We start from the raw sequence: 20,581 nt of genomic DNA, 5'->3' as shown, positions 1-20,581 counted from the left end.
GACAGATCAGGAGCTAAAGGCACGTGCCCGATGTGACAGTGCAGCGTAAAGAAACACACACCAGGACACAAATCATGAAAAACAAGAGTCCAAACTGCAGAGATGTGCCAGAGGGGAGCTTTAAACAGGGACTAGCCTCATCTGTGGACCAGACCGGGACCAGACCAGGACCAGACGAGGACTAGACCAGGACTAGGGCTTTGGAACCAAGACAGTGTACAAAAGGGTATGCTGGTAGTGCAATCCTCTCACCAAGGCAGGCTTCACCATGCAGTGGATGAACCTGACTAGACCAGGACTTAGACCAGGACCAGACCAGGACCAAATCAGGACTAGGGCTGAAACAAGTTAATCGATTAATCGCAATTGTCAGTCGGGCTGTAGCTCCTTTACCATTCTAATATTCACTTAATTTAGGTTGAAATAAATCCAGTTTTGGTCCTTTTCACCCTGTTCCTGTACGAGTTCTCTGAAGATTTGGTATTTTTGGGAATTTATATGAAAAAAATCAGATTAAACTCATGATTCACAATCTGTCTATATATAAATACAGTACATAGTTTTCTCGTATTCCATTCTGCATACATAGTAGTTTTTACAGTACTTTTACTCTAGTCTTGTGAGTGCAGTTTGGCTCAGATACACAAAGATACGTAATAGTTTTGAGAACTTTTGCCACGCTCCCTTTCAGTCAACAAACTGATCTGATCTTTAGTCGGCTGCAGACCTAAATTGATTCATTGAAATAATAATTGCTAGAATAATCGATGAACAAAACAAACGTTAGTTACAGCCCTAGTCAGGACCGAGTATGTGCTCAGGGGGAGTTTGGCCTCATATAGTGAAGTGTCTGTACATGTGCGTACTCGTTTATTTCATTTATTACGACTTTCGTTTTGATAGATTATTTTAGCCCGCTCCCCATTCCTATGAACAGTGACTGAAAAAGCGCGCCACCCACAGTACCTGCTTTTAAACACACAATCTGTTCAAGTCATTCTAACGTCATTAATAATCAGAGTTAGATAATAGCTGTAGCTTTACTTAATCTGTATTTACAAAAATCGCACATGCCGTCAAAGAAACTCATATTTTACAGTATTTATCGTTTCTAAAAAGTTCGATCTTCGCTTCTGCAGTTCGCGTGTGGTTTTGTTTCGCCTCAAATGCTGGATGTGTGGTCTTCCGTGTGGTTAAACTGCTTTAGTAGTTTTTGTGATTTGGTTCGTCAAAAACCCACGCGGAAAACTCATGCAGCTACTGGACCGGGAAGCTCAAAGGAAGTGACATCATCGCACAACAGGAAGTGCAAAAGCTCTTGTTTGGTTAATCGATAAAACTACGCTAAAAACGGTTCGTGGAGGCTCAGTTAAATATCGGGGCGTTACAATTTCTCTGATTTTGTCTACAATCATACAACTAAAACACATCGATTATAATGTAAATGGTTGTTTGGTTGATGGTTCTAGCCCTATTTTCTAAGCAGGAAAATGCCCCTGGACGAATCAGCAGCCTCTATTTCAACAACATCGTGACACAAAACACAAAATATATGAAATCTCCCTTCACATTCACTTGCATTTTGTCGCAGAGCTTCTTAATAGTTCGTCTATTAATATCTCCTGAGAAAAAGGGATGGTGATTTTCAAGCATTTGCATACGATTCTATAGTATCCTTCTGTGTCTTGCATGGTCGAAATCCCAAAAAAGGCAGAACTCTTTGGCTTCTCCGGACATATTTTTTCCCTCTTCCGAAAAACGTTCCAGAAAATAAAACAAGGCGCTCTCCAAAATTACAATTAAATTTGTTATAGCGTCGTTATAGCAGCCCTTTTTGTTAACCACCAGAAAACATACGAATGGAGTTAGCCTGCTCTATAAAGCCTCTACAATGCCCCTTATAAGCAACTAAAGGCAAAAATGGTATGGTATTACATTGCGTACAAAAATAAACAAACAATATATATTCTCAAAGCAGCAAATCATTGTTTAAATCTTACCCATTGCTCCATAGTTCATTCTTATGTCAACATTTTAGCATACAGTTATTTGAAATGTGTTAATAAAATAAAAAATATGTTTTGTGTTACGGACCCACTTTTTAACACTTCAAAAATTCTCAACTTCCTCAAAATTTTGCCCAATCTCGAGTATTAGTGTCTTGTTGTGGACTATGATAATTTCATGCAAGTTTTTTCTTTTTTTCGTTTGATCAAAAACATGCCATCATGCAAAGTCATTTCTATGCATTTGAACAAGCACAATTATTTATGTTTGGAAACCGTTCGGAATAAATGTTAGGTTTAAGCCCTTGGCCCGAGTTGACCCCTATGTTATTATTATCAACATTAATAATAATAAATTAAACAGACCCTTTTAAACCAATTGGTGTAAAAGCCCATGTAAAAAAGCGCTTGGATGTGGGTGTAACAAATATCGAATGGCTGTAACAGTAACATGGGCAGAGTTGAAGATAGTTCTTTTTTCATTGCATTTTGCTGCATAAATTAACTTCTAGCACTACGAAATCAAAATCTCTCTCAAAGTTCACTCTCTCCATTGCCTCCTCCGCTCACTGACCACTTGTCCTTCGATTCAAACGCACCGCTTGGTTCAGGCTGGCGACAAGACGCAGCCAAAGTCCCCGCGCATGCCGGTGTCTTCCATAGGAATCCATTACTCGTATCATTTCACGTTTCGTTTTTTTCCTCGTCAAACTCCTTGCGTGATCATTCACATAGTGGCAAGTGAGCAATCCTCCTATATTCCTTTATATAGTAGGTATATCCCTCTAATAGTTAATAGTCTAGGAACCTCATTGCCACACAGTATGCTAAAGAGTGTTCCGAGTTGCGTTCCCCCTTGCATAAATACAAGAATCGTAAACAAAATTTCTTGAGTATTATTTTCTCGGACTTGCAAATGAAATCTGTACATCTGTGTGAGTTTCCTTGCTTGGAGTTAATATAGTTTAATAATTTCCAGTGTTATTATAAGTGTCATTCGTCAATCCTCTTAGCATTTCGATTCCCTGATGTCTTTGGGGTTTCTGCCTTTCTCCTTGCGCCCGCCTTTGCCCTCCATGTTGTCTTCCTGCTTCTCCTTTTCGGGTTTGGTCACGCTGTCGTAGGAAGGCAGGGAGGCAGTTGACGGAGTTCCCTCTTTCTTCTCTTGCTCTTGATTGTCCTCATTTTCGGGCTTGTTTTTCACGGGTTTGCGCTTGCATACGAAGCCGCGCCTCGCTAGATAAGCGCGGTACGCTCTCTGGATGACCCGAGCGGATACGTCTTCCTGCTTTCTTCTCAAAGTTGTCGTAATCGGTTCGTAAGACACTTTAGAAGGATTGGCCGCTACAAATCTCTCCTCCATCTGTTGTCTGAGCATGTCCAGTTCGCCGCTGTCTCCCAGGACTCGTTTGGTAAAGGCAAAAAGAATATCTAGGCAGTGGATGCGATCACCACTCACCATTGGCATATCCATGGCGATGAGTTCGATTGTGTTCGGTTTGGGAACGCGCAAAGGATGCTCTAGCGCGTCCGCAAAGTCCTCCAGCTTGGCATAACTGATAAACTGTGACGCATCCGGATCAAACTTCTCCCAGATCTCGTAAAAGGTTTCGAAATCGTCTTCGCTGAGTGGATCGGCGCTCTCCTCCGTGGCTACGCTAAAGTTCTCCAGGATGATAGCGATGTACATGTTGACGACGATCAGGAAAGAAATGATAATGTACATGACGAAGAAGAAGATTCCGACGGACGGGTTGCCGCAGTCTCCGGTAGCGGGGGTCCCGGCGTTTTCAAACTGCGGGTCACAGTCGGGAGGGTAGTTGAGGATAGGCAGCAGAAGACCGTCCCAGCCAGCGGAGGTGGTGATCATGAACAAGATGATCATACTGTTCCCAAATGTCTCAAAGTTATACATGTCGTCGATTCCAGCATCGTGTTTGACGTATCCGAAGTTGGACATGCCAAATATGGAGAAGATGAACATGACCAGGAAGAGGAGCAGGCCGATGTTGAAGAGAGCAGGAAGTGACATCATCAAAGCGAAAAGCAGTGTCCGGATGCCTTTGGCGCCTTTGATAAGACGCAGGATTCGACCAATACGAGCCAATCGGATCACACGGAACAGCGTCGGGGATACAAAGTACTTCTCGATCAGGTCAGCCAAGAACATACCTGAAAACAACAGCGTGTTGTTAGTAGAAGGTTACAATGTTCTCCCTGATTTTCCCTGTAACGCCTGACTTCAAGAAGACACACTGTGCTCTTGGTTGCACAGTACTTTAAAATTTTAAATTGAAATAGTTATAATCTATCATATCCATGGATCATTATATCATAATTTGGTCATTTTAAATCACAATATTGATCTCAAATACGTGTATAACTGAGTAAGAAAATAAAATTGGAGAAAGATGTAAGAAAATCGTGACAGAGATTTTAGATTAAGCATTTGTTGGCTCTTAACAATAAACCTTTTTCACAACGGTCAAGAATGTTGTGATGTAGGGCAAAGGCGAACAAAGACGACATATTAGTGAACTACTGAGCAAAACAAACGTTATAGCCATGAATAAAACATAAGTAATTTGTTCACTCAGACTGATTCTAGAATTAAAATTTAAATTTGATTTCAGTAGATATCAGTATATGTAGATAGATTTGTGCACTTCAAATGCTAGACATGTAATCTGTGAACATCTGTAGCATTTACATTTTAATTCTAGAATCAGAGTGAACAAGTTACTTATTAAGGAATTACTTATTACTTAGGTTTTATTCATGACCATAATGTTAGTTTTACTCAGTGTGTCACTAATGCGTTGTCGTTGTTCATCTTTACTTTTTCGTCTTTCTAAAACTGATAGTTGTGGATAAATTCTTCATGAAGAATGTTTATTTTTTGTGAACCTTGTTGGTTGAGGATTTGGTGATGGGGCAGATTTATGAAGCTAGTTTAAAATACGCCAGACATTTCCACAGATATTTTGGCATAGACAGGCATTAATCATCACGGCACTTCCAGTCATTGCGACAAAAAGGTCTATTCCCATTTTAAAATTAGCTAAAAATCCTAAAAACTAATTTTAAATGCAAAAGCCATATTCAGATTTTGTCAGTTTTTGTGGCACTGCTGGCACTGAATCTGAAGATCTTTTAAGACCATATTAGCTATATCTCATGAAAAACCTTCTCGCAAGTAAATAAAATTCAAAATGTATCCGTTTAAGTCCTTACTATCTATCCATGTATTCATCTATTTAGCTAAGCTCTTACCGACGATGGAGAGGATGACCACCACCACGTCAAAGATGTTCCAGCCATTGGTGAAGTAGTAATGCCTCAGAGCGAACAGTTTGAGGAGGAACTCTCCGGTGAAGACCACGATAAAGATAAAGTTGATCCAGTACAGAACATTCTCTGTCTCCTCTGATTGATCATCCGTCTCCACCATCATTGTCACCATGTTCAGGCAGATCAGCATCATGATGGAGATATCAAAAACCTGCTGTGTTACAAAGTCAAACACCATGCCCTGGATATTGTTCTGGAGGAAAAACAAGAAAGAGGTTGAACATTAGACCAGTCACTGTAAATGGTAAAAGTGCACTATGTAACTTTTCTGTTCAAAAGACTGTTTTTTCTTCATTTATATGACAGAAGCCAATGCGAAAACTAATTTTACCTACAAATTAATCACAGAGAGAAATGACCAAGGCTCAGCTTTGTTTAAAGTGGTTCACGATGACAGTGGAAGTGCATTTACCCTTTGAAATGATGCAGACTCCAAACAAAATGATGCACTACACAACTGAACTGTTCATGTTAAGGAACCATTCATAAGAACTGACTCTTTTACAAACATCACATCAGTAGTGGATAGTCCACCACCTGCATTGTTTTACCAAGAATGTTCCACAGTGTGGAACCAGATCTACTTGGAGCATTGGTTCTGCTCTGTGCACAGCATGTTCACTAGCTCAGTGTGTCTCAAAGCTAAAATATACAGTAAATAACCTATTCAAATGAATTAAAGTAAAGACGACCTGAATGTTTTTCTGTGTAGATTACTTAAGTAACATTTATTATGCATTAGCTTTAGCATCGAGACACAAAGTCCCATCTTTATGAACACAGAAGTGTCCGTGTAATATTATGTAATAATGTGTTGTCCGTGACCTCCACCCACAAGTCACCGTATACTGCCTTTTAATATTTATACATTTTATTGTGGAAATATTTAGGAAAGATCCAAGGGAATAACGTTTAAGATTTTTAAAGTAGCAATAAAAACAGTTTTCACATGAATTTACATTTAATACTAAACTGTGGAACATTTCAGCCAAAATAGTAACATGGCTGACCCCACATCAGAACATTTATACAGTTCACTTTTAACTGAAAAAGATTATTATTTTTTTTTTTTGCTACACCTTTTACATTCTCTTCAACTTTGTGCACTTAAAGGAATATATTTCAGTCTTACCTGTGGCCTTGGGATTGGTTTTTGTGGTTTCTTGGAGCCAAGCTTTTTCATGGCATTGTAGTATTTCTTCTGCTCCTCTGTCATGAAGATGTCCTGACCTCCAAAGTATAGACACAATACAACCTGGTTACAATCACAAACACTGCACAAACTGGAGAGCTACGTAAATAACAGCTTTCAGTTTAGTTTTGTTTTGATTCACATTGTCTGTGGAGTTTGTGACTTAGTTGTTAGTTGATCATTTAAGGGAACGTCTATAGAACTCTCCATTAAAATAATCCCCAGATCATCACTGACCATTAGAAATGATTGAATCTCAAGCTTGATTCAAATTCAGTTTATTGCACAGCTCCACTTAAATGACTTAAATAATGTGATATTATTGTTGAACTTTTTTTTTTTTATTACCAGGATAGATAACCACCCAAATAAAAAATAAAAAAACACCATAAACTCTGGTAAAAACTCAAATGTGAAGTAAAACTTGTCTTATCTTTTTCTTTTGCTGGTTGAAGTTGTCGATGATGACACCGATGAAGAGGTTCAGAGTGAAGAAGGATCCAAAGATGATGAAGATGACAAAGTAGATGTACATGTACAGGTTATCCTCGTATATTGGTTGGTCTTCCACCTGTGATACCAAAACAACATTGTAAATCATTCTGTAGATTATTTTTTAATCTTAAAGGCCTTGTACCCACATTTTCTCGTGTATTTAAGCAAAATGTGTCTTGCCCCAGAACAGAAGTGTTGATACTGCTGTGTGCATCTAATTATAAAGTGATTATTGTTCTATAATCAGGAAGTGCACATAAGGGTTGAGCGGTATCCAAATTTTGATACTGTTAAACCTTCTCAGGATATTACCGTATTACAAAAATATTTTAGTACAACTTTGGTAAACTACGAAGCTGCACTGCTGCAGACATATAATCTCTGAAAAGTTTCACATGAACCATCTCCAACACAATACACGCACAGAACAGACTCACCATCAGCAGCACATCCTCTGTCACAAAAAGAACACATATATTCCACTGAGTCGTGTCCTTTAGTGCGACAGAAGCTGAACCGCAAGAGCTGTTTTTATCAGCGCTTTATAGTTTATGCAAATGAGTCATGCGGTTTTTATGTTTTGTTTCTGTAAAACATAAACAAATGTGCACCTGAAGCCAAAATGCAAGGAGAAGAAGTGAGGAGCGCTGGAGTGCTAAACCAGAACTAAACCAGGACTGTTTGTCGGGACTGGCCCGAAGGTGCGCCCGCGTAGACTGTCTGGTGACCGCAGATGAAAAAGATTGCACTGGGGCTCCATGCTGCACAGGGCTCAGTGCAGCTGTTGCCCAATTGCCCTTTGCGGAGACTCTCTCTCACTCACTCTCTCGCTCTTTCTCAAGTCCAAAATTAGTCCTGGTGTAGTCCTGGTTTAGACCTGGTGTAGTCCTTGTTCTGCTTACAGATGCAGTTTGCTGCTTTGGCTGGTTCACTCTCTGATTGTCCAGTCAGCGGGACATCCAGTGACGTTGTCGTTCGCTGCTAAAGGCCCTGATGACACCAACTCAAAATCTGACTGGTCGAAGCAACAGTTTCATAGACATTTATTTTGTGTTGGAAGGCCTGCAGAACGGATTGTGAAGGCCTCAGGGACTTTTCTTTGACTTTGACTCTGCCTAGCAACAAGTGATGGCTGAAATGTGATTGGTCAAATGCTTTAATATGAAACTATATGTGTGGAAACAGCACAAGTATTGGAAAAGCTCTGAAAGGAAGGGGACAAACCATTTGGAATTATTTAATACTAATATAATTAACATCCGTCTGTGATACAGAGATTTTTTTAGGTCAGCAGAGAAAGCCTTGAAGGCCCTGATGCCTCCCCACTGAATAAATTATAATATTATATTAGGGCCTTATGCGCTGCAGATTTTTTAATAACGGTAATGAAACTGATACCGTTGCTACTTTTTGATACCGTGGGATACTGTAATACAGTTTTACTGCCAAACCCATGTTGACATGCCAATTGTTGTTAGCTTTGGTCTCTGAAAGTCATCAGAATCGCCTAGAAACACTCTGTGGTGAAAAATTAGGACACTGAATGCATAAGGATTTTGGACCACAGCAAACTGTTTAAAAAGATCTAGTTCTGTTTTTCACCTTTTTAAGACTTCAAAAAATAAATAAATAAATCAATGAAGCGCGATTAATTTGAATACAGATGTAAATGTATGCTTACCTTTCTAGAATCTATGGCAGCGTACATAATGTCCATCCAGCCTTTGAATGTTGCCTGTAGAAGAAAATATTTGATGTCACAAAATCAAGTAAATGTGACCATGTCAAAACTACTACATCCATTTTCACATTTTGTATCCAAGACATTTAAATATGCACTATGTAACTTTTCTGGTCTCAAGTATTTCTCGCTACCAGATTACAAGTTACAGGTCAGATCTGTGGAGAGATGACCCTGCTCACAATATGAATCTGAGCAATAACAACACCTGTGACTGGATAAATGCAAGATAGATATGTTTAATGCCATACTGTGGAACATTCCAGGTGGGGCAATAACCTCTCCATGGAAACAAGCAGGTTGCTGACTGAAATGTTACATAGTGCACCTTTAAACTGATGCTAAATATTGAAGTGCATATGACAGCTTAGACAATGCATTTCACTCATCATTATACGCATCATTATAATGTGAACAAGGGCCAAAACCTAAACAGCAGTTAAAAAAGAGTAGACAAATAAAACGCCTTTATTTTGTTAAATGAACGTATGATACCTTTATTTATTTGATTTATTTATTAGATTGGGACAGAGCATGTTAATGGACAAACATGATACAACATGAATGTAAAAACCTTTCTTGCACATAAACTGTCCCTGCATTTTGGATGGATATTTTTGGTGCTGATGACATCCTGTATTTTTCTACTTATCTTCCCAACTCTTTCCTCACAATCTGTCACTTAACTGATGTCAAACTATGACCAATATTGCTATGATAAAAATACCGATATGATAAAAGTAATGAGTGAAAAAACATGAAAACCTCTCATATGCACTTTAAAAGGGACAGTCCGAAATTTTGGACATAGGACTTCATTTCCTAGTGAGCCAGAGTGTTGGAGACGTGTGGAGACACTTTTTAAAATATTCCTTCCAGTCCTTGTATTTGCAGAGGTCGCTGGTGCTAGACTGGTGCATGTCAATGGTCATAGTTGTCCTGCCACTACAAACAGTCTTATCCACTCCACAAAACACCTGAAACAAATCTATTATTACACCAGACTGTCCATGTGAATGTCTGTGCTGACAGAATAATGTTTGAAATAAAACTAACCTTGCGTGATGAATCATGAATCGTCGCATGTTGAGGGACTGTTTTCTCATATATCAGTCCGCCGCTGTCAAACTTTCTATCAGGAAGAACAACTCTGCTGCTGCTCAGACATAAATCCTTCAAATGCAAGGCTGGTTTTACGTCAAACATTATTCTATCAACACAGACATTTACATGGACAGTTTGGTGTAATAATAGATTTGTTTCAGGTGTTTTGTGGAGTGGGTAAGACTGTTTTTAGTGGCAAGATAACTATGGCCATTGACATGCACTAGTCTAGCACCAGCGACCTCTGCAAATACAAGGACTGGATGGAATTTTTTTTAAAGTGTCTCCACACGTCTCCAACACTCACGCTCACTAGGAAATGAGGTCCTATGTTCATAATTCCGGAATGTCACTTTAACTTTAAAGAAGACATATTATGCTAGTGACACCTGTGGACCATTGTTATAATTTAGACATTTTAAATCACAATTTTCTAAAACAACTTAATAAAATAAAACTCCACTGCCATAAGAAAACTGCGGTGCCCAGTGGGAGTTGACAATGCGTAAACATCATCACAAAGCACCGCATGCCTTGGGCCCCTCCTACACTAGCGAGCCGCAGATTTTTTTATTCATTTGTACCCATAGACTGTATAACAGAAGTGGACTAAGCGAGTGTGATGTCACCCACAGCGTTCAGTGTTGCTCAAATGAGGCTCGGGATGCTCACGGTTTCAGGAACCAATCTGGAGCCAGGTTTTATGTTATGAATAAGATTTTTTGTGAAGAACAAAATAGCAGCAAAAATGTGTCATGGGTTAATACGAACATTTTAAGACAAAAATGACGAGGCTCACTGCAGCAGTTACAGAGAGAGAAGCCACAAGAACCCAATGTAAGTCAATTGGAGCCAGAGTCAGAAGGAGCCGGAAGAGCCTCCTGGAGAACTTCCTATTTGGCACACAGAGACTAGTGCTTTAGCTCTGTCCACTCATATATACGGTCTATGTTTGTACCCAAATGACTACTAAACCCTACGTGTAGCACAGTTTAAGAAAATAACATTTTGGGCTTATGCTGGTGGCGCTGAAAACGGTTGTTGATCGGCAATATGACATCTTGAAAATAAGCAATTAAAGATTGCTCAAACGTGCATGAATCACTCCAAATACAACTCTGAAGGTAAATGCACAGGGGAAACATCTATAGCACGTTTCAAAGCGCTGAAAAGTCAGGTCTGCTTAAATATATTGTAAAATGGCTCTTACCACTTGCAGCAGAGCCAGATACCCCGAGCCGACATTGTCAAAGTTGATCTTCACATTCTTCCATCGAACCTCGGAGTAGTTTAAACTAATCAGATACAGACACTGCGTTTTGTTGTTGACTATGTCTACGCTAAAACGGTCCTCGGCGGTCTCGTTATAGCAGTAGTAGTACTTCCCAGCAAATAGATTGACTCCCATGATACTGAAGATAAGCCAGAAGATCAGACACACCAGCAGCACGTTCATGATGGAAGGGATGGCACCCACCAAGGCGTTCACCACCACCTACGCAAGGGGCAGGACACAGAGGAGCAGTGACCCAACATGCAATAGCAATATTAAAGGTTAACATACACAAAAATGCACATTCCATTGCTCCGTTTTTTCATTCAAATGCTCTAATTCTCCAGCTTGGTTAACTGAGCAAGAGCCTGGTTTATTCCTGGAGATTTGGGGAAAATTTGTATTTTCTGACAAGCATTGTGATTGTGATTCGACTTGCAATGTGAGTCTGAAATAATGTGATTCTATTCAAAGTTCAGACAAACAGTTTAAATTGTACTAGTTCTGTTTTTCCACAGTAAAATTCAGGAAAAGTGTATTTAATTCACGTTTTTGTCATGACCCATGCTTTTCTTATTGATTTTGAGTAGGCATATTGTCTCTTAGCTGTGAAGAACATAACTCACAATTACAAGCGTATGCCAAGCCAAAGGTACAGCGGCAGAGCAGGATTCAAACCCACAACCCTCAGTGGCACAGTTACTCCATTACTAGTTATGAATAAAAATGTAAATGAAAATAAAAATTCTGTATGTGGACTAAACCATGACTAAAACAGAACCAAACAAAGTCTTGATCAGGACTAAACCAGGCTTGAGAGGAACTAGTCTTCGGATCTGGTTTTGGTTTTGGTTTAGGAGACTGTGTATGTGCATTTCCAGAGAGATTGCATGCTCCTAGATTGCTGAATTAAGGTTTTTGTTAAAGATTTTAAGAGGATTTAAGTAACACATATAAAACAGTTGCAAAATGGTAAATCAAAATGGAATGAGGATTCAGGTTGGTGAGCAGGGATGGTGGGGAGGGGAGGGGAATGCAACCAGAAGTTTGTAGATCTTCCAGTGTGACAATGCCAAAGCCAAACTGTGGTAGGTCAGATAACAGAAGTCAGTCAGGAGTTTTTCTTCCCAGCAACAAGCAGAGACTGCACCAGCTCAGACAGTGAACATGCTTCAGTGCTGCTCCAGAGGAGACACAGCTACTCAGGGGTCATTGACATGCAACAGAGATGCACCGTCTGTACACACGTTTGGATCAAATTCAATTTCCTCTTTTGTTCATCCTCAAATGACCCTTGGATTGCTGTGCTACAAATGTAAAGACATTTCTGATCATTTGGTTCATTTTCACCACTTCTGTGAGGTAATTTTAAAGCGCTGAACATTGGTTTGAGAAGACATTACTTTTGATTGCAAATTGCTTCTTTTGTTTTCAGTAAAATAAATGAAATGAAATGGTGAATCAAATCAGATGCTTTAAGAACATCTGAGATGATCTGCATTCATGCAAAAGCTCCTTGTGGAGAAAAGGCCAGATTCCCTCTTGAAGTTTAAAGATCTTTGGTTGGTTCTGCTTGGTTGGCTCCAGCATGCGTGTAAAGTTAGACATGCAGAAGGCCTGGTGTCTGGGGTCTTACCCTCATCCCTTCAAAACGTGAAAGGGCTCTGAGGGGCCGCAAGGCCCTCAGTGTCCTGAGGGACTTAATCGGGCCTAGATCGGAGTAGCCCAGTGCATTAGCTATAAGGGTGACTATAGACACCTACACATGGGACAGAGGGGAGGGGCAGAGGAGAGAGGAGCCACAGTTAGAGACCTACAGGTTACACTACACATACATCACATCCAGGGGGCGCCATCTTATCCTCTACAGGTTAGCTCATATAGGCCCAGATTTGTCCTTTTGTGTTTGTTTGGTTTAGTTTGGCAAGCCAGTGTGAGGTGACAACCAGCTTAACAGCACAGTGAGCACACCTGGAAAAAAACTTGTGGTTGACAAAGTGAAGAGAGAGTCAGACGAAGGGGAAAGAGGAGATGTCTTCACAAAACACTAAACCCACAGAAACACACACGATATTCAACATGGTCACGATACACAACAGTACACGGTCCACACCAAAGCTCCAAGTGGGGAGAGAAAGGCAGAGGTTGAGGACACTTTCAGGGTCAAAGGTCAAAGGGCATAACCTGTGAAAGTCTCAACATGACACTGAGCCTTACCCCTGCAGCACCGGAAGCACCCGCAGGCGGCGCTATACTCTCTCTACTTTAAGAGAGACACAGTTATATTCAAACCGGCTGCAAAAGAAGGGAACAGGTCAGAGCACGCGTCAACAACAAGCAAAGGCAAATCCTACACTGCAAAAATCAATGTCTAGACCAGTTAAAATGACTTCAATTCTAAATAATAATCTTAAATGTAACTATTCTGCTGGAAGATCTGCCCTCAGTGTGTCTCTGTGGAGATATTATTGCTTTGCATGTAGTGTTGCTACAACACTAAAGCTCCAAACTCAATTTCTATACTAAGTAATAGACTCGATACAGATTCCGATATTACTATGATAATTAAAAACTCTTTATTTAGACAAAAGAATGTGATTTTTAACATTAAAGGTTAGCACTTTCTTTTTTTATTCCCATGTGTCTTATATGTGTGTAACCCTCAGTGGTGCAGTAAGTTCATAGTGTCCATGTGTGGTTACTAGTCTATGTGCTTCTTATACAGCTCAAGATCTCTCTACAACTATTCAGGAAACGTTCACTTCTGTCCTGTCAGTGCGACTGTTTTAATCACAAGAGTCACATGCTCAAATGAGGATCTAGTTTCCATACTAGTTTTAGAATCAATTAGTATTTTCAGTACTTTTGACAACCCAATTTTCATATAAAATACCTATCTCCCATGTGTGTTTCTATTGCTCAAAAACATGTGCATTCTTACTGTGACTGAACTGCAACTTGCCAGGGTAGAGTTAACCTTTTGTTTCCATGAAGATAGAGTTACGTTAAATGCCACACTGTGTAACATTTCAGGCAAAGCCATAACATCTCCATGTAGACAAGCGCCACCAGAAAAGTTTCATACTGCACGTTCAGTTTCTGTGGGCACAAACCCTAACCCATGGATTTGAGCAAAATGTATTCTGCCCCAGTGCTCATCGATTGTATAAGCAGCTCCAAATAAATCTGCTGTGTACTGTCTGCATCGAATTATATGCACTGTCCAATAATCAGGAAGTGCAGCATCAGAATGCTAGTGGTTGTTAACGTTACCTTGACAGCAAATCTCCACTTTAGCCTCTGAAAATTGTGAAATGTCCTTACAAACTACTACTACTACTACTACTACTACTACTACTACTACTACTACTACTAATAATAATAATAATAATAATAAGGATAATAAGGATAATAAGAATATTCAGAATGCATAAGGTGAGAGAATTCAAGTCATTTGAAGCCAGACTAGGTGTTTAATGTCTGCAGTGTAAGTACAGTAGAGCTCTATAGGGCTGCAAGATTCACAAGGATTTGCTAATTGTTTCACTTTTTCAATTGACTCTTGCAGCCCAAATAACAAATCAATGAAGATACAGTAACTTCTTGACAGGGCTGCACAATATACAACAAAATCATGTTTCAAACTGTAGCTTCATCCATGCCTTCCCCTCGGGGTGTTATGGGGTTTACAGTAGAGATATGTTCTGATATGGGTATGGGCCAATATCAGGAAAATATAATAATAAATGAACACATTTTTGGTTGCCTTTTTTTATTCATGAAAGGCCATATCTGTTTGGACACAAATGGCCCATGCATCTCTCTGATTGGTTAATCCACCTGTCAAAATATGTAACTTCTTTTACGTGAGATAAATCACAGTTTGTTAATTTGATCAGCACAGAAAATCCACTGTGTATCTTCGTGCTCTGTGTTATTTATTTACATGTTTTTACATAGAACGGTATTAAACTTATCTATCATGCATTTATGTATTTATTTAAGCACAGACGTTTGTACAACTAAAAAGAAATACCTGTGGTGTCACCTGCTTGTCTCCCCAGAGAGATGTTTAAATTTCCATAATCACCATGTCCCCATGAGACAAGCATGTGACATATATAAGTTCAGTACGGGATGGTTTTAATCATGCTGAATATTGTGCAGCCGAGCTTTCCATCATAGACTCACATCATGAACTAAAACACATGCTACTTTTCATGACATTTCATCTCCTGAAATTAAGTCTTACATACTGTAGTCCTATATCATGCAAAACTGACTCTTGTGAGTTTTAAGCCATATTCTAATGTTGTTACCTCATCGAACACAGAGCTGGAGATGTATTTTGTTTCATTCACCTACGTTTGAGTAACCCTGTTTGTCTCCAAAGCTTAAAATGCTCTGTTCCAACTTGTGATGTCATGTAGTGGTGGTTTTCAAGTGAACAGCTCCTTTTTCCTTTTGTTCAGGTGAAACTGGCAATTCCATGGATGTAATTATCCAAATGATTCTAGTGAAGGTGTATGGAGTTTAAAAACACAGTGGAGCACTTACTGTATCACCACTCAATGACATCACATGAAACAAAGTGTTTTCATTTTGAGAGAAGAACACAGTCCAAATGCAGGGTTTGTGTGTTAATGAAGCAAAACACAACTCCAGGTTTTGACGAGGATACAACATTATAACACAGAGCACAAAATAATGTAATATGAGAAAATCTAAAATGTAAACATTTGAGTTTAAAATTACTACAAAATATCACATGTTCTTGTATTTAACCATTTGTAGAATTTTGTATTTCTGTGGAGACAAATTGAATAACATGAAGTATTAAAACTGTGTTAGACTTACATCCACAATGAAGAAGTCAAGCCAGCACCAGGCATTGGTGAAATATTTGACAAATCCGTAGGCGACCCATTTGAGTAACATCTCCAGGATAAAGATATATGTGAACACTCTGTCTGCATACTCCAGAATGATCTTCACTGTTTTCCTCTGCTCAATGTACACATCTTCAAATGCCTGGAAACAAAAGAGGTTTGGCTCAGCTTTTAGATGTTAGGTCAGTGAGTGTATACATGCACTTGAGTGTCCCGGTTTTGATCAGGTTTTTTGAGTATCCTGGTGATGTGATGTGTACCATAGTTACCATAGCTGTAAAACTTTTAACTGATCTGTTAACCATCATACTTGGTAGTTGACAGGTCCTAACTTCTTCTCTACCTTAGCAGGCCCTACACATCTGGGCAAGTTTGGCAGAGAACTGGACAGGCCAGACTACTGACTACAAAGTGTACATCCCTGCAAAATGCGTTGTAGTATCTGGTTTGTCTAGCTTTGGACATGTTTCTCTGCCCTTTGTGTGGGAGGTCTCGTGCACAGCAGTGTTGAGGGCGACTGAAACTCAGGCAACCACTTATCCCAATCCTGATGGTGGTTCCCAACATAGAAGACAATCATGGTCTTCATTGACTCTCTCTGTCATATTGGTTTGGGGGTGATAGGTTGTGGTGAGTTTTAGAGTCACACCCCAGGCCTTGCACATTTGGGACAATGGCTGACTTGTAAATTGGAGTCCTTGATCAGACACCATGAACTTGGGAACCCCCAGCAAGTGAAGATCTAATTTTTCAAAATCTTGCAGACTTTTGGGGTTTTTGCATCCTTCAGAGCAAACAGTCTGCTAAAACAGTCCACAACCACCATCAGCATTGAGTTCCAGTCTCTGCTTAGTGGAAAAGGGCCAATGAAGACTACTCCAATCATCTCCACCGGGGTTTTGACCTCAGATGACTGGATGACACCTGCTGGCTTTTTGTTGGAGCTTTTGTATTTGCTGGCACATGCTGCAAGTGCGGACATGACCCTAAACATCTTTGCGTATTGCCAGCCATCATGTCACCTGAAGTATCTTTAACAATTCCCATCAAAAGCACTGTTGTGGAAATATGTGAGGAACTGTGGCAGCAGCACAGCAGGGACCACTAGTTGGTAGTTGTAGCCCCTGTGCTTAAATGGTACTCCTCTGTACCACACATCCTGCTGAAGTTGGTAGTGAATACAGCCACGACTGTGTTCTGTTTCAACTTTTAGGCATCTGCGATTTCTTGGACTTAGCTTGGATTATCTGACCAGTATGTTTTTGGAACAGCAAGACCCATATTTCTAATGGGTGGCTGAGGTGAATGAGAGAGGGCATCTGGAACAACATTGCAGCAGCCTTTTTTATAGTGGACCCGGAATGTGAAAGCTTGGAGCCGCAGAGTCCCTCATGTGAGCCGTGAGGATGTCTGGGGACAGTTGAACGCCCAGGCCAGAGCACTGTGGTCTGTGTAAACATTAAAGGTGGTGACTTTGAGGAAATGCTTCTACTTTTCAGCAGCCCAGACAACAGCCAGATATTCTTTCTCAGCTGTGGAATAACAGACTTCAGCACCTCTGGAGGCGAAGGCAATGGGGCGGTCTTCACTGTCCACAGTCTGCATGAGGACAGCTCCCAGGCCCACAACACTAAAGTTACAGTGAACCTGGAAACTGAGCTGTGTTTGTGGCTGGGCCAGGACCGGTGGGGTCTGAATCAAAGCTTTAAGTTTACTGGAAGCAGCTTGGTTTATCAGGTTATTCACCTTGTTGTCAGATTTATTATCTACTTACTAGTCCTGAGGCTGCGTAATTCTAGTCTAAAGGTGGTTTAGAAAACTTGTCAAGTAAAATGATCTTGCTGCATGGACAGATAATTTCACTACTTTTAAGTCATTTTCTGATAGATTTAAGTGTTTATATCTTATATTTTGGCCAAGCTTTTTTGCAGTGTGTGTGTGTGTGTGTGTGTGTGTGTGTGTGTGTGTGTGTGTGTGTGTGTGTGTGTGTGTGTGCGTGCGTGTGCGTGCGTGTGTGTATGTGTGTACCAGGGCTCCGCTGCTGAGCAGGATCATGAAGATGATGAGCGTCTCAAACCAGTTGTGCTCCACGATGAGGTAACAAGTTTTTCTGAGGAACCACCAGTACTTCCCCCAGCCGTGAGTGATGGGCACGTCACAGCACTTGTACTTGGCCACGCACTCTGCACAGACATACACACATGTGAGAGGATGTGTTTTGTGCGTGGTTGTGTTTGCGTCTAGAAATTGATTGTTATTATTTGAGAGGGAAAGCAGGGGCCTATAGAACTAAAGAATATTCAAACACATGATCCACAATTGTTGAAGTTTATCATTACTTATGCACCACAAACATGCCATATTCACCTTACACCATGCGTGAGGAACATGTTTGAGTGTAAACTGTAGCCCTGCCCATTTAATCCTTTCAACCACTTTGATACTCTACCATGACAAGGAAACAACTGCCTGAGATAGTGTCATGTAGTTGTTTCCACACAGTTTCCATCAGTCTCTATTCACTTTGCAAATGCACCATGACAGACAAACAACTGTCAGGCATTGTGTTGAACATTTCCCATGATCCTTCCTGATAAGATGAGAGTCAACAACCCAGGCTCTGGACAAAATTTATCCTAAATATGCAGGGTTTGTGTGAAAACGTGTGTGGATAAGACAAACCACAACAGGTGTGTTTGTGATGAGGAACAGTACAACATAGATTAGAAAAGAGAGTGATAGGAGCTCTTTTAATGAAAAATATAAATGTATCTCCTGTACCGTCTGTCCAGCAGGCCTCTGGGTCGAGGTACTCCTCCACCACCTCCACCACAGCCACCTCCTCCACGTCAGGCTTTATGTCAATGGTGCTGCCCTCTGAAGAGCTTGTGTCATCCAGCTAAACACATAGAGAAGAAAGGACAACAATCATGAGTAACTTATGACATATGTGTGACACTTTAACATTACATGACCTATCACAATCTCAAATATGTATGTAGAAGGGACATGGCTGGATCTTTTATGTTATTCATGTGTCTGGATGGGTTTCCTTTGCATTTGACTAGATCTTCAGCTAGTCTTGGTTAGGACCTTAGCTGGAGGATTCAAATTATAGTGCATGTTTGGGGTTGATGGGGGAAAAGCAGAGCGTTGGAGGAAACCCACCAGACACAGGGAGAACATGCAACTTCTCTCCATACAGATGTTGTTCCTTTGCCTGGAATGTGCTTGTCTCCATGGAGATAGACAGTGTTGGGGAGTAACAGATTACATGTACTGGAGTTACGTAATCAGAGTACAAATTATGAGTAACTGTATTCAGTTACAGTTACAGAGTGGTAATTGGATTACAGTTACTTTGTTGAAATAAATAGATTACACGGCGATATTTTCCTTTTTTCACATTTCGGGCTATATCCCCCCCTTTTTTTTCCTGGTAATTCCACTCACTGCCAAACACTAAATCATGTCTAAAACCAGGTCTAAACCAGGTCTAAAACCAAGTCCAAATCAGGTCTAAAACCAGGTCTAAACCAGGTCTAAAGCCAAGTCTAAACCAGGTCTAAACCAGGTCTAAAACCAGGTCTAAATCAGGTCTAAAACCAGGTCTAAAACCAGATCTAAACCAGATCTAAACCAGGTCTAAACCAGGTCCAAACCAGGTCTAAAACCAGGTATAAACCAGGACTAAACCAGGACTAAACCAGGACTAAAACCAGGTCTAAACCAGGTCTAAAACAGGATTTAACAGGACTAAATCATGCTGCATGGACCGTGTCTCCTCCTCTTCAATCAATAATATTTTTAAGATGGTTAAGTAAAGACTGGACTTTTTTATTTTCTTTTATCAGACAAAACATTTTACGTTACGATATCCTTGTCTTTGCTTCTCTACAGCAAATCAAGTAATCCAAAATATTCAGATTACGTTACTCACCTTAAGTAGCTTAATGGATTCCATTACAGACTACATTTTGGGGTCTGTAATCTGTAATATGTAGGGGAATACATTTTAAAAGTAACCTTCCCAACACTGGAGATAGATAAATAATACCGTGGAATATTCCTAGCAAAGAAAGCAATAACATCTCCATGAAGACAAGCGGGTGATGTCCCTTCCACCAGAAAAGTTACACAGTGCCCCTTTAAAGCTCACAGTCTGCCATTGACTTGTTCCTCCCTCTTGACTATATGAGGGACAGGGCATGTTGCCAGTTCAGCCATTACTCAGCTGTCCCTTTAGATTCAAATGTGATTCACGGTTTAGAGCAGGGCCTGGTGAGTCATCCATGGATTTCTGTATGGGGCTTTTCTGTCCATGGATTTCAACTTCCTGTTCGAGGAAACACAAACCCATTTAAAACATATAATATTTGCTTTTGATTTGTTCATCGCTATGGAAATTGCCTTAATTTCTCACCATTCAGAAACTCATGAATAGACCCTAAAAAATGTCATCATCAAAAGTAGACCATATCACATTTTTAAACATGAACGGACATCAGAGCAAATAAGAATGTTAAAGAA

General features: G+C 40.1%; 1 protein-coding gene across 1 annotated transcript in view; it reads right to left on the bottom strand.

Annotated features, from left to right (window-relative positions):
- Nucleotides 1-1,080: 1,080 nt before the first annotated feature.
- Nucleotides 1,081-20,581, bottom strand: part of scn8ab (sodium channel, voltage gated, type VIII, alpha subunit b) — a 97,890-nt gene continuing 78,389 nt past the window's right edge. The window contains exons 21-30 of the mRNA XM_020923216.2: nt 18,833-18,950; nt 18,080-18,234; nt 16,020-16,193; nt 12,799-12,921; nt 11,100-11,384; nt 8,726-8,779; nt 6,983-7,120; nt 6,490-6,594; nt 5,280-5,550; nt 1,081-4,178 (exon numbers count right to left, since the gene is read on the bottom strand). Coding sequence (XP_020778875.1) covers nt 3,016-4,178; nt 5,280-5,550; nt 6,490-6,594; nt 6,983-7,120; nt 8,726-8,779; nt 11,100-11,384; nt 12,799-12,921; nt 16,020-16,193; nt 18,080-18,234; nt 18,833-18,950 — 2,586 coding nt within the window. The 3' untranslated portion in view covers nt 1,081-3,015. The remainder of the gene's footprint in view (nt 4,179-5,279; nt 5,551-6,489; nt 6,595-6,982; nt 7,121-8,725; nt 8,780-11,099; nt 11,385-12,798; nt 12,922-16,019; nt 16,194-18,079; nt 18,235-18,832; nt 18,951-20,581) is intronic.

The sequence above is a fragment of the Boleophthalmus pectinirostris genome, unplaced genomic scaffold (genome assembly GCF_026225935.1).
Source record: "Boleophthalmus pectinirostris isolate CB_2022bp ecotype Guang Dong unplaced genomic scaffold, ASM2622593v1 HiC_scaffold_3, whole genome shotgun sequence".
In the NCBI taxonomy this organism is placed as follows: Eukaryota; Metazoa; Chordata; class Actinopteri; order Gobiiformes; family Gobiidae; genus Boleophthalmus; species Boleophthalmus pectinirostris.
Note: the sequence above shows the minus strand (reverse complement) of the source record. Positions and strands in the feature narration are given on the sequence as shown.